This window comes from Caloenas nicobarica, chromosome 1 (genome assembly GCF_036013445.1).
Source record: "Caloenas nicobarica isolate bCalNic1 chromosome 1, bCalNic1.hap1, whole genome shotgun sequence".
In the NCBI taxonomy this organism is placed as follows: domain Eukaryota; kingdom Metazoa; phylum Chordata; class Aves; order Columbiformes; family Columbidae; genus Caloenas; species Caloenas nicobarica.
The window spans coordinates 115,994,208-116,019,367 of record NC_088245.1 but is presented as its reverse complement, the minus strand read 5'-3'; the positions used below and the strand labels follow the sequence as shown (position 1 = coordinate 116,019,367).

At 44.1% G+C, this 25,160-nt stretch overlaps 1 protein-coding gene across 1 annotated transcript in view; it reads right to left on the bottom strand.

Annotated features, from left to right (window-relative positions):
* TSPAN7 (tetraspanin 7) overlaps nt 1-18,670 on the bottom strand; it is a 104,161-nt gene extending 85,491 nt beyond the window's left edge. Inside the window, exon 1 of the mRNA XM_065641086.1 lies at nt 18,533-18,670. Within this exon, the coding sequence (XP_065497158.1) occupies nt 18,533-18,613 (81 nt within the window). The 5' untranslated portion in view covers nt 18,614-18,670. The remainder of the gene's footprint in view (nt 1-18,532) is intronic.
* Between the last annotated feature and the right edge of the window lie 6,490 nt (nt 18,671-25,160).

Below are 25,160 nucleotides of genomic sequence, written 5' to 3'. Positions count from 1 at the left end.
TAAAAACTCTGCAGCCTCAAGCCGAGGACAGGATAGGAACTGGCAAAATGCAGAGCAGAAAAAACCAAAGAGAAGTCTGAATAAATTGTCCCATTTAAAAAGGGCATGGGGAAATAGGGAGCCAGAACAAATGTATATACTTGTACACAATACGGTGGAAGGAGGAACTGAAGTGTTTGGTTTTAAATGAGAATGCCAACACACTAGAAACATCAGGAACCTGGGGAAAGGAAGGTAGAATTCTTTAAAAAAAAGCTACTTATTACCTAGGAGAGACTAGATCATATCAGTGGAGCAACAGCACTGCCTTAGCAATATGATGACCAAACATAGCAGTGGCCATCACAAAAACCAAAGAAATCCACTGCCCTTCTCCACAAGAATGATCCAAAAGCACAGGAGCCTGTCTGAAAGGAAATTAGAGAACAAGGAGCCCTAAAGGTGATACATTTGAGGGATATGGGAAGATTGCTTAAACGTATCCATCTGGAAGTACAGGGCAAATAGTACCTGCCAGAGGAGGCACCAGAAAGACCCAGAGCAAGCTGCTGCCATGGAACAGTGGTCTGATGACCGCAGATGAACCCTTGTGGCTACCCTTACACCAGAAGACAAATGCTGTGGGCCCATCCCTCATGTCCTGCTGACACCAGGGCTGCGTCTCAGACAAGCTTCACAGCAGCTGTCTGGGAAGGGACCGCCCAATGGGACAGAGGGAACCTTGGCTTGGTGGCCAAGGAGAAGTATTAAGAACGGGATCAATGTTTTGCTGCTTTATTCTACCAAAACATAAGCTAGAGGCATTGGATGCAGAGTGAATTTTGAACTTCAAGACCATTTCCAGGATGTTAAATATTATTGTTGTTGTTGTTATTATCTAGGTTAGATATGCATAACATTTTATCATGAGGTGTTTCAGGACAAACTGTTCACCATTTGTCTTTTAATTTCTGAAACTGGCAGCCTTGAAGGTGCAACCCAGGTGTGCCGCAGAAAGACTGGCAGGTACGTCAGGAATGAAGACATCTAAAACTTTGGTAGTATGATGTTTGTCAGTAACTATAGCACTTTGAAGAGACAGAAAGAGTTTCAAAACAAGCAGTGCTATGGTTTTTCCTTCATCTTTTATGTCATCAGAGATCAAGTTACCTAAATTCTTCCAATTTTTCTAGACGAATCATCTTTCATATATTGTTTGCTGGAATACAAAGCATAGTAAAATCTTCTGTCTTTACCAGCGTCCTCACTTCCTCTGCCCAAATTCAGGCCTAATTTGAAACATGCATTAGTAATGTGAAAATCTACAATGTCTTCCTACAACAGGAACCATGTGCAAATCTTTAAACTTTGGAGTTATCTGTGGTTTTCTTGACAATTTCACAGTCAGGTAAAAAGTTTGTGGTTCATTGTAACAGACTTCACCAGTGAGCTTAGAGAGAAGGATAGCAAAGGATAGTGTTATGGCACCAATATTCTCCTTCCTAAACAGGTAATGAACTGTCTTTTCCTCTAACAGTGCTTGCCAAGCCCACACAAAAGGAACCTGCCAATTTCTATCTATCTGGAAAGCTGACTTATGAGGTCAAAGTATTATTATAAAGAACATTTTCCCTGTCAACTTGTGATATACACAGAGATCGTTGAAAAGGAAAGAAAGGTACTACACTTAAACTTTGTTGTGAAGTTCTGGGAGGAAGGTGGTGGTAAAATCAGGAATCTGTGTAACCTATACAGCCTTTACCATAATTTTTACATAACTTCTCCTGTCCAACAGAATATGTTTTATATATAGGAGCCAGCATATGAGCAGCAACCAAACCAGTATTCGGCACAACAGGGAAGCAACTTCCTCGCCATCCAGCTCCTGGTCTTCCTGCCGGAACAAGGAGGGAAAGATCAGATTCCTGACTGCTATGAGGAAACCAGACCTGGACCGAATTCATTTGTTATTGGCCTTCTGCCCCTTCCTTCCTTACCAGGGCACTAAGAAATTAATGAGCTATTTCTCAAGAGCAGAGCTTAAGGAGGGAAGCGCAAGGGAGAGTTAGCATTAAATACTTTGATCTCTTCAGCAGCTTAGGTACAAAAGCAGGTGCTCGTTTCTTTGCTGTTCTCCGGAAGGTTTGCCATAGCACTCCATCACGGAGCTAACAGAGAATAGGAGAGCCAGAAAAATCTCAGCAATCACCTCCACCAAGGGTAAGTGTATGTGACCATTTTGCACAGTCATGTATTCTGTGGGTCATAGAGCAAGTGGGGTTAAACTCATCTTTTCTTCCCCTGAAAGACCAACAATGTAATTCTAGTCCCACCTCCACAAAAGAGACCGTAAATGAAAAAGCAGGGCACAGGACTGGGGCAGGCATTTACGTCCACTGTTCTGAAAATATCCTCCAGCAGTCCTAGTTCTCACAGGAGAGGCAATCTCATCTGAGATCTTAACCTTTGATATAACTCACATCATATCAAAGAAAGGCTTTTAGTCCACCATGAGCAGAGCGCCTCTGACTTTCTACTGCCAAACGTGTGGAAAAGAGTCTTGCTAGCATAAGCAGGCAGGTTTAGGAAGAAAGCTGACGGAAGGAGCAATCTTTCTGGTGGAATCTTGTAACTACCTGGAAGATAAGTTTCTGAGATATCTCGGCTGTTCCTTGAAAACGCAGCAGAAGGCAATGTGGTCACTAGAGTCCTGAAAGCTATTCACTTCTAGAAGTTGAAGCAACTGCCTCAAGTAAAATGACCTTTTGTGGAAGAAAAAGAGTTCACAAACACAGCACAAAGAAGGCTTTAATTGCCTTTGAGATAACTTTAATACCAAATGAAGCAAAAGATGCTTTAAATGGAAGGAAGGTCATTTCCAAAATAAGAAGTCTTGCGTTAATTTGGAAAGAGGCTCCATATGTACCAGTTGTATCTCTGTATTTCTTGAATGACCAGGAAAGCTTCTCTGGGAGCCCATACAGAATTTGGCTTTACCCCAGATTCAAGCGTGTGTATGTGGGGCTGGGGGAGAGGAGGAGTTTTCACTGCCTCACCTGGTCTTCTCTCCCAGGGCAATTCAGAGACAGTCCTCATGGGTCTTTTCATAACACAACGCCAGCCTTTTCTGCTTATGCTCAGAAGGCAGATGTCGAGGCAGCAAAAAATGTTGCCATTCCAGTGATGTAGCTGTATGAAAGCACAACTTTCATAAATCAAGTTGTGAGACAGAAATGCTTCCAGGCCAGGCTGAGGCGAACTGTCTTCCCCTTGCTCACCTGCCCACGGATAAGGTTGCAGCCTGACTGGATCGCCTTAGGTCATCTTCGGCATCATTCTCTGGGCACTTCTAATGTGTTTTATCTAGTACAGGTTATCATCCTACTATAGAGAAAAAAAGTCAGAACGTTACATCATCCCACAGCTGACATAAGCTCTAGTTACCTTACATGAAGCAAGGACTGCTTAGCCTTTGTCCATCCAGGGGGAAGGAAAAGGATTTAAGTTCAGAACTGTGGCAGGGGGACAACTGAATGGAATGTTATCTTCTAAATTGGATTTGCACGGGAAACTCCCAGGAAAACAACAACAACATTAATATTACTCTATGTCTGACAGGGAATTTTTCAGTAAGAGTTTCCTGTGGTTTTTTTTCATGTGAAAAAGGGCAGTTTCCTGCCTCCCAGACACATGGTTTCTTAATGTTAAGAGGAGAAAAATACTAATATATACTGTAAGAGGCCTCCAAAAGGCCCGATCTAGCAAACCATAATCACACAGACATGCCTGGGATCTCTTGGTCTTTGCCTGCTAGTGCCATGAGAAACATCCAGCACAATACAGTACACAAAGCAGGCTGTGATTTCAGTGGTTGTGGCTAAGCCTTAGCCACCTTAGCAGAATCAAAGATCTACCTCAACACACCGTGTTCACGATCACAGCTTTCTTCATCCACACTTTTTTCCCCTGCCCCCTTAGAGATGTGCCCACTGCTACAGCTGAAAACCAAACTGGAGCGTGGAGGATGCTGCCAGCCCAGCGTTAAGAAGAGAGTACCCCAGAACAGGAGATCTGCAAGGCAGCCACTTTCTGACACATTCCCCTCTCCTCTTTGGCCTTTTGCCCATCCTAGAACTGAAGCATTTTAGTGCAGGAGCAAGGATAGCAGGGGAAAAACTGGTCTAAAATGGCTATGAGTAATTCTGTTTTCTCCTCCATCAGCTTTGCATTAGTTACTAGGTATTAGGGCCACCCTGTAGCACAGCATACATGGAAGCAGATTACATAATGGAACTGGCTGGTCTCTTCTGTATACTTCTTCACACAGCACTTGTAATTACAGGATAAGCCAAAAAAAGCAGAAAAACAGCAAGCACAGCGATTTTATCCAAGAAGGGGTGTAATTTCAGTATTATTGATATAGCCCAAGATGAAGCACATACGTTCATTTTCAAGTACGCCAAGCCTTGGAATAAAGAATATAAAAAATCAGATTTCCACCATTCCAGTGCCAGCTGTGCTCCCTCCTGGGAAACGTTCATGTTGATATCCAAAACACATATGTAGATAACACTGGCTCCTACCCCTATGATCCTTCCTGTCCTAGCTAGCACAGGCCATCTGTTCCTGCTTAGCAGGCAGCCCCACTAGATACTAGATTGGTACTGCTTACACGAAAAGGATAAAATAAACTGCCAGCAAAAACAGCATTAAAAAGTCTTTCCTAAGCAACTTGTAATTTACCTTTGGAAAAGTGTAATTTAAACTGCGCCAAATAAGGTGATAAAAGATACCAAAGAATGAGCTAAGCCACTTGTCAGTCTGTCTCCATATGATACCACTTACAGAGGAAAAGTGGGAAACAGAAATCAAGCTGTAGCTTACCTCAAAATTATCTTTTTTAGGTAACAAGGTCCAGGAATGCCAGAGAAGCTGCTGACCTTTTGCTGAGTCCCTGCTGAACCCTTTCCCCTCTTGTTCACCAGACCGTACAGAGGATCAGAACAAAACAGTAACTGCTCTAAACTATTCTGCTCTGCTCTCAGCCTGACCAGTGGAGCAGTAGTCATTACAAGAGATGGTAGGGTAAAACTGCACAAGGACCATCAGAATAAAACCAGCCTGCCATTCACCCAAACTGACTCAACTTCAAGATGCACACCAGGATGAGTGGTCACATCTTTCCATGAGCTTTTGCCGCCTACACTCACCTAACAACAAAATACACCTTAATCTTTGGCTAGTGAAAAACCTTGATTTATCTCTGAGACAAAATCAAGGGCAGAAGGCATTAACTTTTTCTAAAGGGCCTCACTGGGATGGGAGAAAGTGCAGACCTACAGTGTGGGGTACAGACCAGGCTGTCAGCATGAGCAAACTCCCTTCTTCTTGAAGAAATCCCCAAACTAAATACTTCCTCTGAGCAATAAGTTGCCCCCAAACTCTTATCCTCACAACCTCCTCTAGCCTTAAATGGCAGCTTGGGAATCCCACTCTGGCCTTCTCAGCACAACGTGGCCTCAGCGCCAGCAGGTGCCAGGGCACTTTTCCTGCACTAACGCAGACTCCCGAGAACTGCCATCCCCACACGGACTGTACTTTTTAGCTGTCCAATTAAAATTTAGCAAAGAAAAAGGCTAATAAGTCTTCACAGCTGTCATAGCATCCACCGCACGAGGAAATTAGAGAGAAATCCTTCTTTAGCTAAGAAGTCAGCCCAATTCCCAGAACCGTTTGACAATCTCAATCAGAAAATCTGGCAGAATCCAAAAATTACAAAATTCTGCATACTGGTCTTTAACCAGAGCTCCATGTTAGCAAAATCCTTCTCCACATCTCCATGTCCACAGCAGGGTAAAAGTAAGCAAACTAGCTTCTTCTGGAGGTCAACATTTAAACTTGATCCTGCTGGCCACACTTGGTACATACCATGGAGATAACAGATCACTGACATTGAGCATGAATAGGATGAGGACATTCTTCAGGCAGGCACACCGAGTTTCCTTCCTTTGGGGTAAAAGCATGTCAACGTGCTTGCTCCCCAGCCAAATGCTCCTTCAAGATAGAGGTGAATATCCATCTACAGAAATGTGCAGGTATTTCCTTGAAATAAAACTATCCCCCCTATGCCCTACTTGAGGAGAAATTATTACTTTTTTTTTTCCCAACAAAAGGGTTTGTCTGATCTACGAAGGCAGGAAAGTTGCCTGGACCATTCCCAACTGTGGAAGCCCACTCACCTCCTGTCATGCACCAGCAGCTCTGCTCCATCTCCCAAGATACTGGGCAACCTGCTTTTTCCAGTGCATTGTATATGCAACTTCAGAATAAAAAAGCATCACAGTCTACCAGTTTCATAGTTCAGATGCAGCTAGCTGCTCCATCCAATAATCCCTTTCCACAAGCAGTATCCATTAGACTTCTCAGAAATATTCCCATACTCTACAAGCTACCTTAACAGCAGGTAAAATGTAAGTTTTATTTCAGCTTGCTATTCCTGCAATTGAAATAAGATGTCAAAGTGGGTGCTACAATGTAATAATTATTACAGTCAGGGACTTAAAATAAGTGAGTCACAGCTGCGCCAAATTTGACCAAACTGTTCCTTATACATATTGCTCGACTTGCATCAGCGTCTCCACCCAGAAAAACAGCACGCCAAGTATTATTTTTTAAGGACTACCACTGGTAAATAAATCCGAAGAGTTCGTTTTCCCATAAGTAGTTACGCAATGCTTCTGAAGAACAACAGTAGAACAGAGAAAACATAATACACAAGTGTCAATGTTGGTTAAAAAAACCACCTTATCAACATACAAGGAGCAGCCAGGCTCCATTTTTTTTCTGAATTTAATCCAAGCAGTGTGCATTTTGCCGTGCCCTCTGATGCTGGCCATAAAACTCAGCATTTATTCATCCACCAGCTGACTCACATGTGTTCTTGCAGTATACTATCTCATCAACACATCCATAGATCGAGTCTTTTGCTCTTGTGATCTTTAGTTTAGGCTTTGCTTTTATAGAAGCTGCAAAATTTTAAACACAATTCTACCTCTTTTGGGGTCCATCTGAGCTTCAGTGGAACCACCACACTGGAGGAGTGCACATTTCTTGTGAAATGACACAAAATCAAAGGGCAAGCAAAGCAAGTGTAGAGACAGGAGGCAGAAATTAACAAGTCCCCTGTCTTGACAGGGGAAGGGAAAAAAGGTTCATCCTGCTGAGATATCCAGCACAAGAATGAGTGATAAACCCTCCCAATTCCAATTCTATGGGAATTCTGTGAGATCCCAGACAGAATAACTTTCTGTTTCACCGAATATGAATATTAAGCACGGGTGAGTTTCAAAAACATTCAGCTGACTGCACAAGACAGTCTGGTCATATATAGTTCCCACTGATTTTAAGCAGAGCAAGCTGACTTTGCAAGATATTTTATACATTTCCTATGGACAAAGCTCAGTTTACCCACATGTACTCATCAATCTCAGCTGATTTAATTCTTCTTAAAATGTCTTTTTAAATCATATAATTTTGCTTACCAGTATTGCACTAACATGATATAGATCAAATATGCTTTCAGCAGGCAAATGTTACTGCCACACAGACTTGGGTGCACAACTGATCAGCTGATGAATGGCACTAGAAGAAAAACGGGTTAACTCTTTCTCACTGAGGAGATGGCTCTTTTTTGTATCATTAATAGCTTGATTGATTGCCTAAGAGCCAAGAGTTAGCATGAAATTCTTCTTGACATTCTTCAGAGGTCTTCCATCTTATATATTTTACATATTCAAGGGTGCTGGAAAAAATAGGAAGTCATTTTGGCCTAACACCTGGCATGAAACTGCAAAGCCAAGCACTTCATGAAATTAAAAGAATAAATCAACTAAGTGGTTGTGGCTCAGTTATATTCTTGATCATTTGGGGATTGCACTGCTCTAGGAAACAGCCCAGCTCCTTGCTTTAATACTGGATATTCTTCAGGGTACAGGGATTAATCCTGTCTGGTTCCCTGGCACTCTCAGGTCATGGAGTGAGGGGGAAGGGAACACTTTAAATCTGATACATCTGTTAAAAAATAGCTATGGTGCAGCATGCTCAGGTTTCCATATGGCCGGGACCAGGTTAGTTTTGTGTTAAAGAGTACCCATTTCTCTACTTTAGTATTAAATGTATTTCACGCTAGCTCACAGAAACTGAGGCAACTTTTCCATACCATTTTGAACAGTTTCACTAGCTGAAAATTCTCTCTCCCACAGATGTACCTATTTTAAGCACAACCATCTTTCACATCACAAAGCAGCTAGCCGTTGCTTACAAAACACAAAACTCCTGGAAGTGGGAGGTTTTGTTTTTGTTTTTGTTGCTGGTTTCAGTCGAAAATAACGCCATTGCTGGATCGAATACTCAGTTTATAACCACACGGGTTGGTCCAAGCACGACTCCCACAGCTTGCAATTTCACAGGCCGGTGAGCACAGCGGGACAGCCCACCCCACACCTGCCCAACCCAGGGCAGGCCCTGGCGGTGTTCTCGCTCTGGCCGGGCGGCTGCTGGTGGACCCCCAGTTGTGGCAGGGACCACCTGGGATGGGTCAAGGAGCAATGGTCCTGTCGTGCATGCCTCTCCATTGAGCGTGCTGGTAAACACGGCCGAGGGTGGGTGAGCTCAGCACCACACAGGGGGATGGAGGGCACAGAGCTGCCTTATCTGTGCTGGAAGGATGCTCAGAGAAAGCAACACTTCGAAGCAGGGACACTGAAGGGGAAATATTTAAAAAGGAGTATTTTTCCATAGGAAAGTATTTTCCTACAAGGCCACAGGCAAAGCCAACAGTTGCCCCATCCTGCCAACAAGAGTTTTGCACAAGTACTCTGAAAACTGCATAAAGATTCTGCACATACTCAGTAGACAGAGCAAGGCCTAGCCGCCTCCTAGAAAGCCTGTATGTGTCCCAGTTCTTACCTGCCATGACAAAAATAAACTTGTAATGCCATCCCCAAAACTGTATTTTTTTTCTTTTTGAAAGGTGTGACCTTCTGTTTGTAAATCACCAAGATGATCAGAGGGCTGGAACAGCTCTGCTGTGAGGACAGGCTGAGAGAGCTGGGGTTGTTCAGCCTGGAGAAGAGAAGGCTCCAGGGAGACCTTATTGCGGCCTTTCAGTACTTAAAAGGGGCCTATACGAAAGATGAGGACAGACTTTTTAGAAGGGTGTGTTACAACAAGAGAAGGGAGAATGGTTTTAAATTAAAAATGGGGAGATTCGGACCAGACATGAAGAAGAAATTCTTTACAATGAGGGTGGTGAAACACTGTCCCAGGTTGCCCTGGGGCTGTAGATGCCCCATCCCTGGAGACATCCCAGGCCAGGCTGGACGGGGCTCTGAGCAACCTGATCCAGTTGAAGATGTCCCTGCTCACGGCAGGGGTTTGGACTAGATGACCTTTGAAGGTCCGTTCCAACCCAAACTATTCTATGATTCTATAAACCCTGATCAAATCCCTTTGCATCAGACCCCATCTTACGAGAAAAGGCAGCAAGGAGTACACTTGGGCGTGGTTTGTATGTCCCAGGAAATAATACTGAAATACTCCTGTCAGCCAGCTCCCTGACATCTTGAGGTCCTGGCTCTTTCTTCAGAAATTTTTAAACTACACTCACCTGTGAAAAAAACCCTAAAGTCTCAGGTGATGCATAGATGGTCTGTAAGTTGTTCTGGGACAAGAGAGATCAATTTAAGCCTCCAGGTCATTTGACCTGCATAATTCAACTCAATAGTTTTTCCTGAAGCACACTGGAAAAAGAAACTCGGTACCAGATAAACCAAGAGGAAGTTAAAAAAAAAATCTCTAAACATGCAATAATATCAGCTGCTTGTTTCCTATAGTATATTATTTTACAGGTAAATTGAATCATGCTGTGTGCAATTAGTGCATGCCACAGAGCAGTAAGTCCTAAATGCAGCACAGGGCAGCTGCATCAGCAAAAATGATCGCAGCAATGAGATGTGGCCATCAGGGAGAGCATCAAAGTACTGAGAGTAACCTACCTGTATTTGTTTCGTGTTTTCAAAGGGAAACAGAAGTGGCATGCACTTAATTATGTTATCATTCCAAGCCTAATTAGACCCAGTTAGATGTTAAGTGCTATTGAAGCAAACTGCATACAGGAGGATTGAATTTCCATCTTCTCTTCTGTCAATACACACCTGGAAAATGTTCTCTGTTTTATCTGAACCTATTCATGCAAGAATAAAAGCCACAGCTTTCATGACAGATTTCTGCTGTTTTGATTGTCTTTTGACGCAGTAGTGGCAACCACAAGTCATAATGACAACGCTTTGGCCAGGAGACTGTTAGAGAGCACAACAGAAATCATGGGATCTTCCTCCCTCCCCTTCACCATAGGAAATTTGCAGCAATCCTCCATCTCATATAGCTTTTGAAATTGATCTGCATGTGTTTCCATAAACTGTATACAATGACTTTCACATTTTCTTTGGTGAGATCAGAGCAGAGCCTTCGGAGAGCCTCAGGAAAGCTGTAAAATGTCATGCACCTTTGTGTTATCTTCTAACAAGGACAAAAATCCCAGTCCAGGTGTACATCCTCGCAGACTGCATGGGCCTCCAGACCACAGGTTCCCCATCTCGGCTACAAACTTTCAACTCCGGTTGGGCCCCGAGCCCCAGATATTACTTTGAAGCCAACGCACTTTACAGATCTTCAGCAGGGCAAGCCTTGGTTCCACCTAGCTGAACTGATTAAACACATGCCATGCCACAGTGCATGATGCCATAAACTGGCCTAAGTTTCAAGTACAGCTACAAAATGAACATCGACATCACCTGGCATATTCAGAAAATTCTTGTTTCTTTGAAAACTTCATTTCTTCGGGATTTCCCAATTCACCATTCGACAATTTCCATCCCCAAGAGGACTACCTCCATCAAAAATTTCAGGTTTTGATACAGCTCACGTGTAATTTTAGAGACATATTAAATGAGCACTTTTTCATATTCTCTTGCCAAAAATGCTGAAAGGAATTTTCTAAACACTTCAAAGTCATTGTCAGATGGAGGCCAACCCATAGGAAACTCTATCCAAATGACAAATGTTTCTAAAACTTAGCAAAGGATTGAATCAGCACAGTCCGGCTGAAACTTCAGTTGCAAGGAATGTATTTACGTCCTTGCAATAAGAATAATTTCTCATGTGCTAGGGATGAGTTGTAAACATACTGTGCTGGTGGCATTCAGAACTTGTTAGCTTCACTGGTAATTTCAATCCTATGGCACCAGCAGGTCTGAGCTGCTCATTTCTGTTCAAAGGCACTGAGTGGCAACAAGGGTCATATAGCAGGGCCTTCTTTCACTTTCCAGTTTTAGGGAGATGTAAGTGCTCCTCTTCCTATGATGTTTACAGGGTTTCACTCTCTCCTTCTCCTTCTCCCTCTCCTTCTCCTTCTCCTTCTCTGCCACACCATACCAGCACGCTAGTCCACAGACTGTCACAGATTAAGTCCATCACCTCATTATTCACACCACCATATCCTCCTAGCAAATAAACTGTTTAAAAATCCTGCTTGAATATATTAAAAGAAAAAGAACATTTCAACCTGATCCATCCAAATCCACATGCAGCCCAAACCAAACCCAACCTTTTCTCAAAGCTCATAGCAAATAACTCCTAGAAAGAAATGATGGCAAGACACAATTTCAGCCCTCTGCCCAGCCCGGGCTGCTCCGCGGAGTCCTCCTGTTTTGTGGTGCATCCAGCCTGGCTCCAGGAAGGGGTCACTGTGGGCACTGCACAGTGACCAGCCACCACCTGAGCTCAGCATGGCAATTCAGAGAGATGGGGAAAGCGAGAAACGGAGAGAGAAAGGGGGCTGCTTGCTCCTTTTAATGATTTTAGCACTGTCCCCAGAACCATATAGATGAAAAAAAAAAAATCTGGAAAACATCTTGCAAAGCACTACATAGAAATTACCGCAAAATTAATATTAACAGCATCATTTCTATTTTTTTAATTACAGCTCCTAAAAATCCTGTGGCCTACTCCCAGAGCTCAAAGAACCAGCTCAGCTATGAAATAACGATAATCCAGTAAGACACAAGTGTGCCATGCTTCAGAGTCCCTTTAGCACAAGAAAAATTTAAATGCTTCCCTCTTATCACCCAGAACTGTTATAAAGACAGAACATATAAACCATCTGCCCACCACGGTGAAACAGAGCTCAAATGGAAAGAGGCCTGCTCTTCTGATGTGAAGCATCTATTCTCTGAGCGATGATTAAATGCTAATTAATAGTGATGAGCCTAAAGAAATAACATTATGCAAATAAAAATGGCATTACACTAACTGTCATCTGCTCCCTATAGTCACCTCTGGAGTCTTGTGTTTTATTCTAAAGTTTCAGTCACCTACGTTGCAAGACACTGAGGTCAACAGGATTTTCACCTGCAAATTTGGTGGATGAAGAACAGACTCGGTACTACAGTAAAGCTAACATCCCTGTAACAAGTATCATTGTGCTTGAAAAGCATGTGAAAGACTGAAGGTGTTTCTGCAAGCTCACATACATGGTCTTTCTAGATATTCATCTATTAACTCATCAGCACATAAATTTGTAGGACAGTTGCAACAACTGAAGAAACAGTGATAACAATCCAGAGATGGAGACAACAGTACCAGGTAACCTAATTTAATGCCCTGACAGCACAGGGAATGGATAAATAGTCACATAACCAGAGAGAAAATCAGATTCTTGGATCCATTTTAAATTCCCTTGGTTTACCTACAATAACTGCCTCTGTTTCCTTGACAAGCAAGGCTGGTATGAACCAGCATCTAAGAAAAAGGACCCTTCTGCCTTCTTGACAGAAAAGTGCTAAGGAGGTCCCCTCCAGCGCCCTTCTCTAGAATTTGTATTTACACTGTTTATGCCAGACAACAGGTTGCTTAGAGCAGGAGTGAACTCTAAACAGTCATAGTGTTTACTACACAGGCAGCAGTACCCCACCAGGCCCCTTAAGGAGGCAATGGCATGAGGTTTATGCCTAAACAGTGGAGCACTTCATATCCATCATGACAGGGGTATCGTGCATTTTTGAGAGTGTGATTTTTCTGGATTTCAGGTAACTACATACAAATAATAAAATTTCTTTCTAAAAGTATAACAATGATGACTTTGCAGTCAATGGAACCATGAGAAGATTGAGCAATCTAAGCCACATGGGAAAGCTAAAACATTTCCCAAAATATTTCCTTTAAAACTGTCTGCTAACAGATACTAAAAAAAAAAAAAAGACAAAACATAAGCACGGTAAGGGGTATTAAAAAAGACCAGACACATGCAGAAACCAATGAAGAAACACTGGAAAGAAGTTCTGGAGAGAAAAGCAGTAATTTCAGTAACCCAGCTGGACATTCATAGCGAAGATGACTAATGCCACTAGTAACTCAAAGGGACATGCAAATTTAATCCCATATTATAATGCATGGCTCAAATGGCTGCATTTAAGATGGGTCAGCAGTTCAGCCATAAATCTGTGTTACAGAGCAGGCCATCGTGCTCTCTCTTTGTCTCGGGCATTTCCTAGAAAACAGCTTCGTGAGCTCCCGAAATGGTGGGCAAATGCCACCTCTGCTGTACCCCTGCAGCGTGAGGACCAGGAGCTGCCCACCCTGACACCGCAGCTGCTCCCAGCACCCTGCCAGCCACCTCCTTTTCGGGGAAGCCTGAGAGAAGAGGCAGATGTGGGAGCTGCTCCTCCAAAGCAGACATCAGGTCTCCCCACACCCCCCATGCCAGAGGGGTCCTGAGCCCCTCATCCTTCACGGTGCCATCTTCTGACCACCTGACCCCTCCATGCTGGTGACGCCGCATTCCCGCAGCCACCAGAGGAACTGGCTAAAAGAAGACTAAAGATATGGAAACGTGCAGTTTCAAGCTGTTTTAAAATCACAGAGCCAGCTGTGGCCTCGCAGCCGAGCAACACTTACCTGTCCTGCCACACTCAGGTCCACGGATCTCCTGCCACTTGCTAACCTCCGAAGTGTTCAGGATGCACAGATCCATTTTCTCAGTGATAGAAACTTGGAAAATTAAACTACTACTACTGCAAATAGGTATCTTAGTTCTTATTTTATCACACAGCAAAAGACAAGCCAAGTTCTAAGGACCTAATTTAGTATCCAAAACACCAATCTTGGTCAGAAGATGCTCTTCAGATCAGTGACCCACCTTGGAAAAATATCTGAATGGAAACTCTACTTATATGCTTTTATTGCATTAATTAATAGCAAGAAGTTCCCATACCAGCAGCACAGCACACAAAAAGCACTCATTTGAATGCCAGGTGTCTCACAGGGCATAAAATCGGAAGCCAATCACTTTGCTATGGTGCCTGTTTTGGGCAACAAGATTTGCATGGAAGATGAAAGCCAGTTTCTGCAGCCTTTTAAGGACCGGTGCACATACCCTTAAAGCTCCCTCTCAAAACACAGGCTGTTAATTTGATAACAAAATATATTTCAAAGCCTACAATGAAACATTACATATACATACATTTTAAGACATAAGATCACTTAAGAACTAGATAAATACAAGGTACTGAGGGGTGCTTAAAGGTTTCACTCCGCTATAGAAAATTCACTTTGAATTCTAATCCAAAATTCATCTTCCCTCAAAAACAAGACAGGTTATATCTCAGATTTCTATGCAAGCAATTTATGATACCCAAAAGGAAAAAAATAAAAATACCTAACAGCCAAGCAGTGATTTTATTACCTTTTTTAATCTACTAGTTCCAAACCAGATGCATTCAGTACAGAATTCTGATTAGGAAAAAAATGGCTGTTGAATTTTTATTACTATGTCCCTTAAGGACCAAAAGCGGTAACCCTAGGCATTTAATGTGTACTATGAATAACAATACATATGAGCACATAAAAAGCTTGTTATCTCTGTTTATGGAATTTTTTTACCATGTCGATACATTTACAGAAAGAAGTTGGGAGTACGGTGAGCGGGAGGAGACAAAGCTATAAAAATAACAAATACCATTAAATAAAACGTATTTGGAAAGGAACATGCTACGCAGTATGAAATTTGAATGAACCATGTCTCTTCATTACCGCTCTGCAGCTCCCGTATAGTCAGTGGAGCCTCATTTAATGCTTACACTAAAAGCCTTCATCTGCTTACATCTCACTCATTGATACAAATGCAATTCATATTTAACCCTGACAAATAATCACTCATGATAAGAATGTTCTGCAAACATGTTTCTTCTTTTATAAACAATGTAAACACAGAGAAGTCCTTCTGGATGTTTCAAAACAGCTCACCGGATTCAAAGCAGCATCTTCTCTCCCCGTCCCCTCACATCACAATCCATAACCACCTGGTCAGATACCTGAAGGGTTTCCATCACATACTTCCCTGTCACAGGACCACATTCCTCCATGTGTTATACTGCAACTCCATCCTCACAGCTAGGAAAAAAAAACTGTACAAACTGCAGCTAAGCAACGCAGGGCTTTCTCCTTCAGAAATTAGCTTACAACCTCTCAAAAAAAGTGAGTAAGCCATCAGAGTAAAATTCTTCATACCAGCCATTTGTGGCACTGGTGTGTTTTCCTTCTGGTATTTAGATAAGATATATTTTTTTAAAATAGTTCCTCCTATTGAGTCCTTCCCATATTTTCAGCTCTAAAAACTCACAGGGACCAAATTTGAGCTATGCTGAGTCTAGATCCAGCAGGTTTTGAGAGCACAAAGAGCACCCCAGAAAATAATGGAGGGAGGTTGATACAACTCCACGCATCTCTCAGCTCTCAAACTTGCCTGTAAAAAGAAAATGAGGATACAGCCAGAGCACACCATGTTTCTGCTCTACTCATGTCAATACGTGCAGCCTTGCTCCAATTATTACTAAATGGGTCAATTCAAAGCCCAGAAAGGGGCCAAAAATGTGAATTAACCTTTGTTCTTCTGTGCTGAAAGGAAGAACAACTAAGAAAGATGTAGGGCCTCCTGTCAACTACCCTGGACCTTTACCACGCCCTTTGTTGTCTTCTCCCATTGAGATCTGCCTAGGTTTCCCTAGGCAAGTGCCTTGAGAAACCAGATGCAACAGCAAGCATGATGGAAAAGAAATTTGTTCTCATCTCCCTTATGAGGAAAGGCTGAGGGAGCTGGGTCTCTTTAGCTTGGAGAAGAGGAGACTGAGGGGTGACCTCATCAATGTTTATAAATGTGTAAAGGGTGAGTGTCACAAGGATGGAGCCAGGCTCTTCTCAGTGACAACCAATGATAGGACAAGGGGCAACGGATACAAACTGGAACACAGGAGGTTCCACTTAAATATGAGAAAAAACTTCTTCTCAGTGAGGGTGACGGAACACTGGAACAGGCTGCCCAAGGAGGTTGTGGAGTCTCCTTCTCTGCAGACATTCAAAACCCGCCTGAACACCTTCCTGTGTAATCTCATCTAGGTGTTCCTGCTCCAGCAGGGGGACTGGACTGGATGATCTTTTGAGGTCCCTTCCAATCCCTAATATTCTGTGATTTTGCCAATGGTTGCAGGATTCTGACTCTGTTTATTTTCTTCCTCCTTTTCCAGGCTCAAGGAAGAGGACAAACAGACGAACACGCTGACAGCTGTTGGGTGTCAAGTAACTGGAAGAGCCACGTTAGTGGGCCATGCCCTTGGAGAAGACTGGGACACATGGGAGCCTGACAGACAGTTCAGAGGAAAAGAATTTGCACTAGAGCATCCCATCAGCACAGACACATTGCTATGGCCCAAACCAGAGCTCAGCTGTGTTATTTACCGTACGAGGTCCCAGCTGTCAACCTGGCCTGGCATCACAGCAGCCAACAGCACAAATGCCCTGAGCCAGCTGCTTGGCTTAATGTACAATTCTCTTTTTTAATGAGATTAGTGTTCATGAAACGTGCTAGCTCAATGGGCATGCTGATTTAAGTCCTCTGTTTATTCAGGCTACAGCAGATACAGCGGTCACTTTTAAAAAAGACGTCATTTGAAAAGATACCACGAATTCACCCGAGCTCCTGCAGCAGCTCGTTAATCGCAGGAAGAAGAGGGATTTCTTGTAGATCCATTGAGAAGAGAGGACTGGAAAGGCTGAATCTTGAAATTGTGGTAAGTGTACAAACTTAGCAACTTACCTCCTTCAGACTAGTGTGAAGGATCTACTGGGCAGCAAAAAAACAACAGATGATTCCAGCTTCCTATCCATTTCAGTCATCAGACACATCTGCTCCGGTTACCACCAAAATTGTTAAAAAGCAAGAGGGGTATGTTAAATGTGTGGGGGGGGGGAGGAGGGGTCAATAACGCAGAGGTACTGCCATAAATGTGGATTAGGAAAATGACTTATGACTTTCTGTTATGCCTTTAAAAAAAAAAACCTATGAAATAAAAGTTGAAACAGGAAAAGTTGTATGTTCACTATAAAGATGTAAAACGTTACTTCCCTGAATAAGCAATTCTTTGTTTAGAATGCATTTTTAAACAGATGACGAAAATCTGAATTACTCTATTTCACAGACACTTTTCACAGCATAAAGCTATTAAAATGATAATACACAATCAGCTTTCCTTGCTAGGAAGTGACAAATTCGCTTCAATGTACTGTATCAATGATGTGCAGATTACGGTCTCTTAACAGTACACAGTGGGGCCATTATCATATGTTGTCACCGTGTACCATTAAAAGGTCTTTAATCTGCAGATTGCCTCCACAATACGCTGCTCATGCCAGGGATCTGCTGAGTAACAGGCCAGGACGCTGCGAAAACCTCCAGCCTCCGGGGTCGCCTGAAAACCCCGGCTCCCCGTCAGTCAATCACTGCAACTCAATTAATGTATCTGGGTCATAAAAATGGTTTACGGGAGCCAGAGCCGGGTTACGAAACGCAGCGCGGCGGGTCTGCCGGGCGGCGGTGGAGGTCAGCACCCGGTGCGCCCAGGTAAGAGCCGGGCCGAGCACCGCGGAGGGGGTGTCGGGGACGGGGCAGGGAGGCAGCACCCCGCCGGGTTCCGCGGCGGGATGGGGATGCGGCAGGCAGCGGGGAGACGGGCGGAGGGGCCGCTCCGCCGCCCCCACCCCGGTCCAGCCGTCCAGGGAGGCGGTAGAGGCGGGGGGGGGGCAGCCATCGCGCAGCCGGGGAGACCCCCGCAACTTTCCCCCCCGCGGAGGGTCGGGGGTATTTGTTCACCGCAAGAAGAGGCAAAAAAAAAAAAAAATTCTATATACATAAAAATATAAATGTGTGTATATATGTGTGCATATACATATATGTATGCACATACATATTCCGGCATCAAAAGAGCTCCGTCCCCGCACGGCACAGCGCTGACATCCCGGCGGAGCCGCGCTGCGGAGCCCCCGCAGCCGCCCGTCACCGGCCCCTCCGCCCGCCCCGGGCAGGTGGGGGCTGCGGCCGCCGCGGGGGTGCCCGGGCCCTGCCCGGCGGTCCGTGGGTGTCCGCGCCGCGCCGCGCCGCACTCACCCAGAAGACGAAGGAGTAGATGATGAGGAGGGTTTTCAGACACGTTATCACGGGTTTGGTCTCCATTCTCCTCGATGCCATAATACTGAGATCCCGGCTGCAGGCTGGGCGCGGGAGGAGGAGGAGGAGGGAGGGGAGGGGAGGGGAAAGGGAGGCGGGCAGGGGGCGGGGGGGCGGAGGGAGGTGAGCTCAGCGCTGGGCTCGCCCCGCCGCTCCGCCCGCCCCGCTCCGGCTCACCGCGCCGCCTGGCGCCGCCCGCAGCCCCCGCCGCCAGGGGAGCGGGAGCTGCGGGGTGCGGGGGGGCGAGATGCGACCCGCAGGCGGTCCCGCCGCTGCGGGATCTGCTCTCGCTGAAATTTCATCTGCAGGGGGGTGACCGCAGGGCACCGGGGGTCTGCCCCCTTGGCTGAAATTCGCTGGAATAAATATCTCGGGGTGGGGAGGGGACAACCTGGTTTTGAAATATAAAGTGAAAGATCCACCACCCCCCCCCGGCAGCCTCCTTTTCTTGTGAAGATGCTCACAGGCTTTTCTTGGCCTGCACAGAGGATGGGGGAGGTGCGGCTGGAAAAGTCAGAGCTGGACAGGGAATTGCCCATATGGGAGAAAATGAATTTTAGTGTTATGATGAAGAGCAAGGACCCGGAGGCCATAGCAAGTGCAAGTACCGCAGGTTTAACAGTGCTTTGCTCACAGCCGTATCATATGGGTGAGCCAAGCTGTACTTAAGAGCAAGAGCTTGCAGCAGATCCGTTTGACGGGCCAGGGCTCCTCCAGCTCTGCCTCTCTGTCATACCTCTCTGGCAGCTCCAGTGCAAGGGGTGGGGTTGAGACAGGAGGATTTATGAATGTTACCTTACAAGAGCAGGTTGTGAAGCCGGGATGCAGCTGGGGCCAGATCCCTAACTTCGGCTTCAACTCAGCCTTGAGTCCAAGCTCTATCCTAAAACCAATCTGAACATTGAACCTTAGCCTAAACTGATCAGAAACCTTGTACTTTTGTATGTCTTTGAGACCCTGCGCTTCAGCTGGAACAGGCCTGCCTCATCACTGCTGAGCCAGGATGGGCCTCCAATGGTACGGAGCCCCCTGCTTCTCGTCATTGTCACTGCAGCTACCAGCCCACTGCGAAATCCAGCAAGGGATGGACAGCAGAGAAATAACAATATTAGTGTAGGAATGGAAAGGGAGCTGATCCTGCAGAGCCCCGGCAGCAGAGCAATGGTGTGGGTCTTACCAGCCTCCCCTGGGAGAGGATAAAAGAGGCTCGTGGTGTGGCTGCCTTCAAGAAAAGCACGGCCAGGATGAGCGTGCACGTGTGCCCTGGTAGGCTGAACTGCTGCACGAAGCCCATGGGCAGGTGCGGAAGGATGCTTTCAGGTTTTCCTTTCTGTTGCTCGTGTTTTGGAGGAAGGTACACACAGCAGGAATTAGTACCACCCCTCCTAAGCGGTGCGCCTGCACACCCCCCAAAGCAGTGCTCCAAAGTACATCTTTTACTGCCTTAAAATCAAAACAAGGTCAATGCTAAGCAGTGGAACTCCTCAAGCTGCAAAGGCAATGTAGTTTGTGCAGCTGAGACATATCAAAGTGATAAACCAGACTTTGCCATTCAAGGGGCAGCATTTAAAAACAGAGAGAGAAAAAATGGTTCCTTAGCAAGGGCTTTTGTAATATACAGAAGTTTTGCCATGAAGACTGCCTCAAAATTTTGCTGGGTTTGACTTACGACTTTAAGAGTTGGTTATTCGAATGGATAGCCTACTGTTTCCTGAAACAATGAAGGCATTTAAAAGATGCTTGGAGGGGGAGTATTCTGCAGGAGATACTGTTTTTTGAAGTATTCACCACTTTTGTGGAAAATTCGGATGACAGGTGTATAAATCTTTATTGATTTGGCCATTAAAATGTGAATAAGTGCAGTAACTGCAAAAAAATATATTGACACTAAAACCAGTTATAAATATTCACTGTAGAAAAATTATGGTAAGATTTTTGACAAAAAATAGCTAAGCCAGAGAAACTTATCTTCCTGCCCCTCACACATGGACTGTAGAAAAGATAAATGCTGCTGTCACAGGCCAGGGGACAGTAACCATTTATTTCAGTAGCTATGGTTGTACCTCCCCTCCTCTTCAGGTGTTTTTAAGAAAGTACAAAACAAAATATAATATCAACCAGAATTTAAGTATCCAGCCAACTGAAAGCACGTATGGCTATTTTGGTAAGTGCTGATCTTGACAGACGCTCACATTTTTTTGCCAATAGGACATGATTTTATGTCACTCCATCTTGTAGTGCCTAATTTGAGATACAGACCGTGAGTCTTCTCATAATCATATGTTGGGGATTGAAACTCTATAAATGCCTACAGAGCTTCCCTTTGCAATGTTGTTGAAACTCTGAGAGTTTTGCACCGGGGAACAAAAGAGAAAACAGAGGTGCAAGAAAATAAGTCCACATCAGGAAATAATGGTTGCTTCCTCCAAAAATGTCAGTCCCTGGAGGGGATGATGTCCTGAGAGCTCAGAAACAGAGATTCCATGTTATCTCCACCCAAACCTACAGCCTCCTGCCAAGACTGTATTTGGAGGAACACTGAGTTGCTTTTTGACATACAGTCAAGAAGCATATACTTAATTGGACGTAGATGCAAATTTTGCATTAAACATGAGAGTGTCTGAACAGAGCTGGACATAAATCTGCCTGGTTACAGCAAATACCATTAAAATATGACCAGAGCATCAAGCTACCAAACATTTTAGGCTTAAATGGAATTACCAAACAATTGCTATCCTTCATGTGTGCATTGGAAACAGGTTTACCTTTTAAAATTATTTTATCATAGTTTTGCAGATTTGGGAGTGCAGATTTTCAGGAGTTTCTTGAACAAAATCAAAGCAAGCCTTTCTAAAGCAAAATACATTTTTAGTTCTTTAATCCGTGTTTACAAAGTTGGGAACATAATTGCTCTTCACATCTCCCTGCAGAGAGAACATTCTTGTAGCTATTCAAAACAGGACATTTTTGCCTACCTGTGTCATTTGAAAAATATTTCTTTAAAACACTAGCATTTTCTTCTGACAAGTGATGCCCATGAGCTACTTTTCTTCATAATGCATGGGGAATATTCTCTTTCTTAATAAGTCTACCTGCAGCACATCAATCTAAAAGGACCTCCTACATCTTAAAACAGGAGAGCATCACATTGCAGAAAGTGAAGATGAGGACCTCCATCCTTACCTGAAGTTGACATTGGTTATTTGGTGGTTAAATAGAAGCTTTCTGGAGAAAATTATAGAAAGATGTAAACAGCCCTTGTATCAAGTGTGATAAGGCTTTGCACCCTTGTGCAATTATAGCAGGTGTAAGGAAATGTGGTGCTTTCGTCTCTTCATGCCCACTCTGGCCTTCCTCAGATTCCCTGAAGTGCTGTTGAATGTAAAGACTGCAACCTCTGCTGTCCTTTACTGGGCATCTAAGCTTATAATCCACACTTGCTTCAGCCTCCCTGGAGATCAGAGGTTTGGGGTTTCTTCTCTTGCTCTCATTCCTTCTCTCTCCATGTTGCCTGCCAAAGTGTGTCCTACAGCCTGGGTCAGTCCACTGCAGAGTAAAGACAACCCTTTTGGAGAAAGGTAGAAAGCAAAGGGAAAAATAAAAGTCTGATAATTTTGCTGGGCTCATGTGTCTCAGGTGAGTTCAGGTGGCTCCACTGAGGTCCCACCAGCACCTCCACATGGTGATTTGGCTGGAAGAAAGCAGAGCTCTTGCACGGCAGCCAATTCTTTGCATGGCTGGTAGCTGTGTGCTTTTGGCAGGTGTATCAATGGGACCAAGCTGTCAGACTCAAGCCCCAAAATGTGTTTTCTAAGGAATCTTCAAGCTTTATATGTCCCCAAGTAAGCTATGGCAGCAGGTACACAGCCAGTCTCAGAGAATGATATGTCAGAAGAGGCCCTGTGAGGAGTCACATGTCATGTTGATGATGGCAACTAAGGTATGTCCATTTATAACAACTGATGATGAAGATCCAGTCTCCTGCAGCACAGATATAAGGCAGCAAATGCAGATGTCAGCTTTAGGAGTTTATTAACAAGTATGAGTTAGGATGAAACACAGATTCAGCACCAACTCAGGAAAAAGGACTTGTGGGACAGATGTGCAGCATTGAGAACATAGTGCCACCTCAAACTGATGAGCAAGCAGTATGTGTTTATGGACAGACATTTTAAGAAAGTCTTAGGATGCTTTATAGGAATGCAGATTGTGCTTTATGAATTACGCTCAGTAAATTAAGGCTTTTGGCTTATCTTAGGCTGAAAAGAGATGTCAAGGGAATAAGAATCAAAAGACAGTTTTAGGAGAAAAGTGGTGAAAGGAGTGAACTTTATACCTCTAACAACACAAAATAACTAGTAACAAGATCAAAGTCAGTACAGAGATTAACAGAACTGACGTAAAGGTTACATTCTCGTCCTCCTGGAAGCCAGATGGCAACTAGATATATCCACTTGCCATGTTTGTTTTAGTGATGTTTTATTATAATTATTAGATGATAAGGTAAGGGCTCTGCCGTGCTGTGCATCTCCTTTGGCTCTAGATTGTTTCTTGCTAAAGGGCCAGTGAAATTCTTGATTTTTTGCAGTTTTACTTACAAAGCTGGAGCAGCTTTGTCCCAAAAGCCAAGTACTGTGTGGAGGCAGGAGGGAGTGTGTGGTGGAGGGTTGTCCTTTATCGTGTTTCCCTTCAGAGCAGGCATGTAATATCTAGCTTTTATCAGTAATGTTGATATGAATCTGCTTTTCATAACTTTTCCTATTTCTCAGCAAATACCTTCATTTAAAAGGGAAGTTTCTAGTTGTTTTGTAGACAGGCATTTCTGATGGCTTGTGATTACTTTCCTGATTACTCCAAGGCTATGCGAAATGTCCTCTCTGAAGGAAGTGGAAAAGAAGTACATTTGTGACTAAGTGTAACTACCATAACAGGATAAATTAAGCTCACCAGCATTTACAGAGACAGGGTGGAGGACGTGGAAAAGATAAGAGGTCATAGAGCAGAAAAATACATAAACAGCATATCTATATTATTTCAGGGGAAGCATTATTACATTTCCAGATGATGTGAGTTTTGACACAGAGCAAGAAAAATGAAGCCATACAATTTTATAATCTTCATCTTTAGCAATAAAATGACAATTAACCCTGCACATTTGCCCAGTCACTCAGATTGGTTGGTCACACACTGTGGTTTCTCTTTTTTTAATTATTTTCTTTATTGGTAGTTCTGAATACCAGTGCCAGATTCTGTCTCGTCATTTTCTTAAGGGCAACAGGTAATTTATGATTACCTTGGGAGGAATTAGATCACTTCTCCTTCTGGAAAGATCAAGATGAGGGGTTAAAAAGCATCTATGAGGTCCCCCTTATCCATGGTTTTCTGTTATTTAGTTCTATCAAGAAGTGTGGCGGAGCTGCATCTTAAAACGTGAACACCACAGCATTCAATACTGTTTCCATTTTTCTCCTTTTCCTTTCTTGACTGTGCCATGATTTGTTTTCACTAGATTTCTCCTAAGTCTGCCCTGAAGCAAGTGCAGACAGAGCTGGGGATCCTGGCCTATTTTCCAGCACTGGCAGAAGTTAACCTCTTGTCATCACAGGCTTGCAAGTCTTTATGTAAGAAGTACGGACAAGCGAGCAAATTCCAGCTTTCTGTTACATAGGTGCAGCTATCCCTTTATGTGACAGATGGAGACCCTGACTGACATTTAAGTGTCTGCGTAATGTGCGGTACTTTCTGCCCAGCAAAACACCAGGGAAAGGGACCGGTCAGCTTGGCCACCTGCAAGGACCTGCCCAAACTCCTACCTTGTCTCTGACAGCAGCCACCGGTAGGGATATGGGGGAAGACACTGACAAACCTCCAGCCTGGGGTGCTCCTCGTCTGTGGTTGCAGCTGTAAAAGCCCCATAGCAGGAGTGTTCACCATCCTTTTAGCAGAGACCACTCCAAACAGTTGCAGCTGCTTGGATTTGCAGTGGTTTTTCCCCAGTTTCAGAAAAGCCTGAGGCTTGCTTTTCTTTATGTGCATCTCAGGCCTAGTTCTAGAAGAAGGGAAAGCACAACCTAAGCTTTGTGCAGCTGTTTAAGCAGAAGAGGAATCCTGAATGTCCTTGGCTTATGGATAAAGGGAGTGGGAAAGCTCAGGTGTGAGACAGCAAATGGACTATGGACAACACGGATGTTGCCGAGAGAGGTCAGGATGTGGAACTTCCACTGCAATGGAAACCGATATTGCATTAGCGTGATACAACAGTGTAGAATGAGGCAAAGCACTGTAGGAAGAGGGTCACATCAGGGACCTGCAAACTCTGTCGTTAACTTCAGGGCACAACTGGCAGGACCTGATTCCCAGTGGGAAAGAAGATACCCTGGGAGGCCCAGAGGTATCCTTACTTTATGCAGTATAGAGGAGGACAAGGGACAGTGTGCAGGGAGTCATGGAGGCCACAGTTAGCCCAAGAGCTCTTCAATAAATAGCCATGCTCAAGGTGGCAAAATGACAGCATGCACACAGTGAAAGTAACTTCGAGGTATGCTGCATAAATTTTGAGCCAATGTGT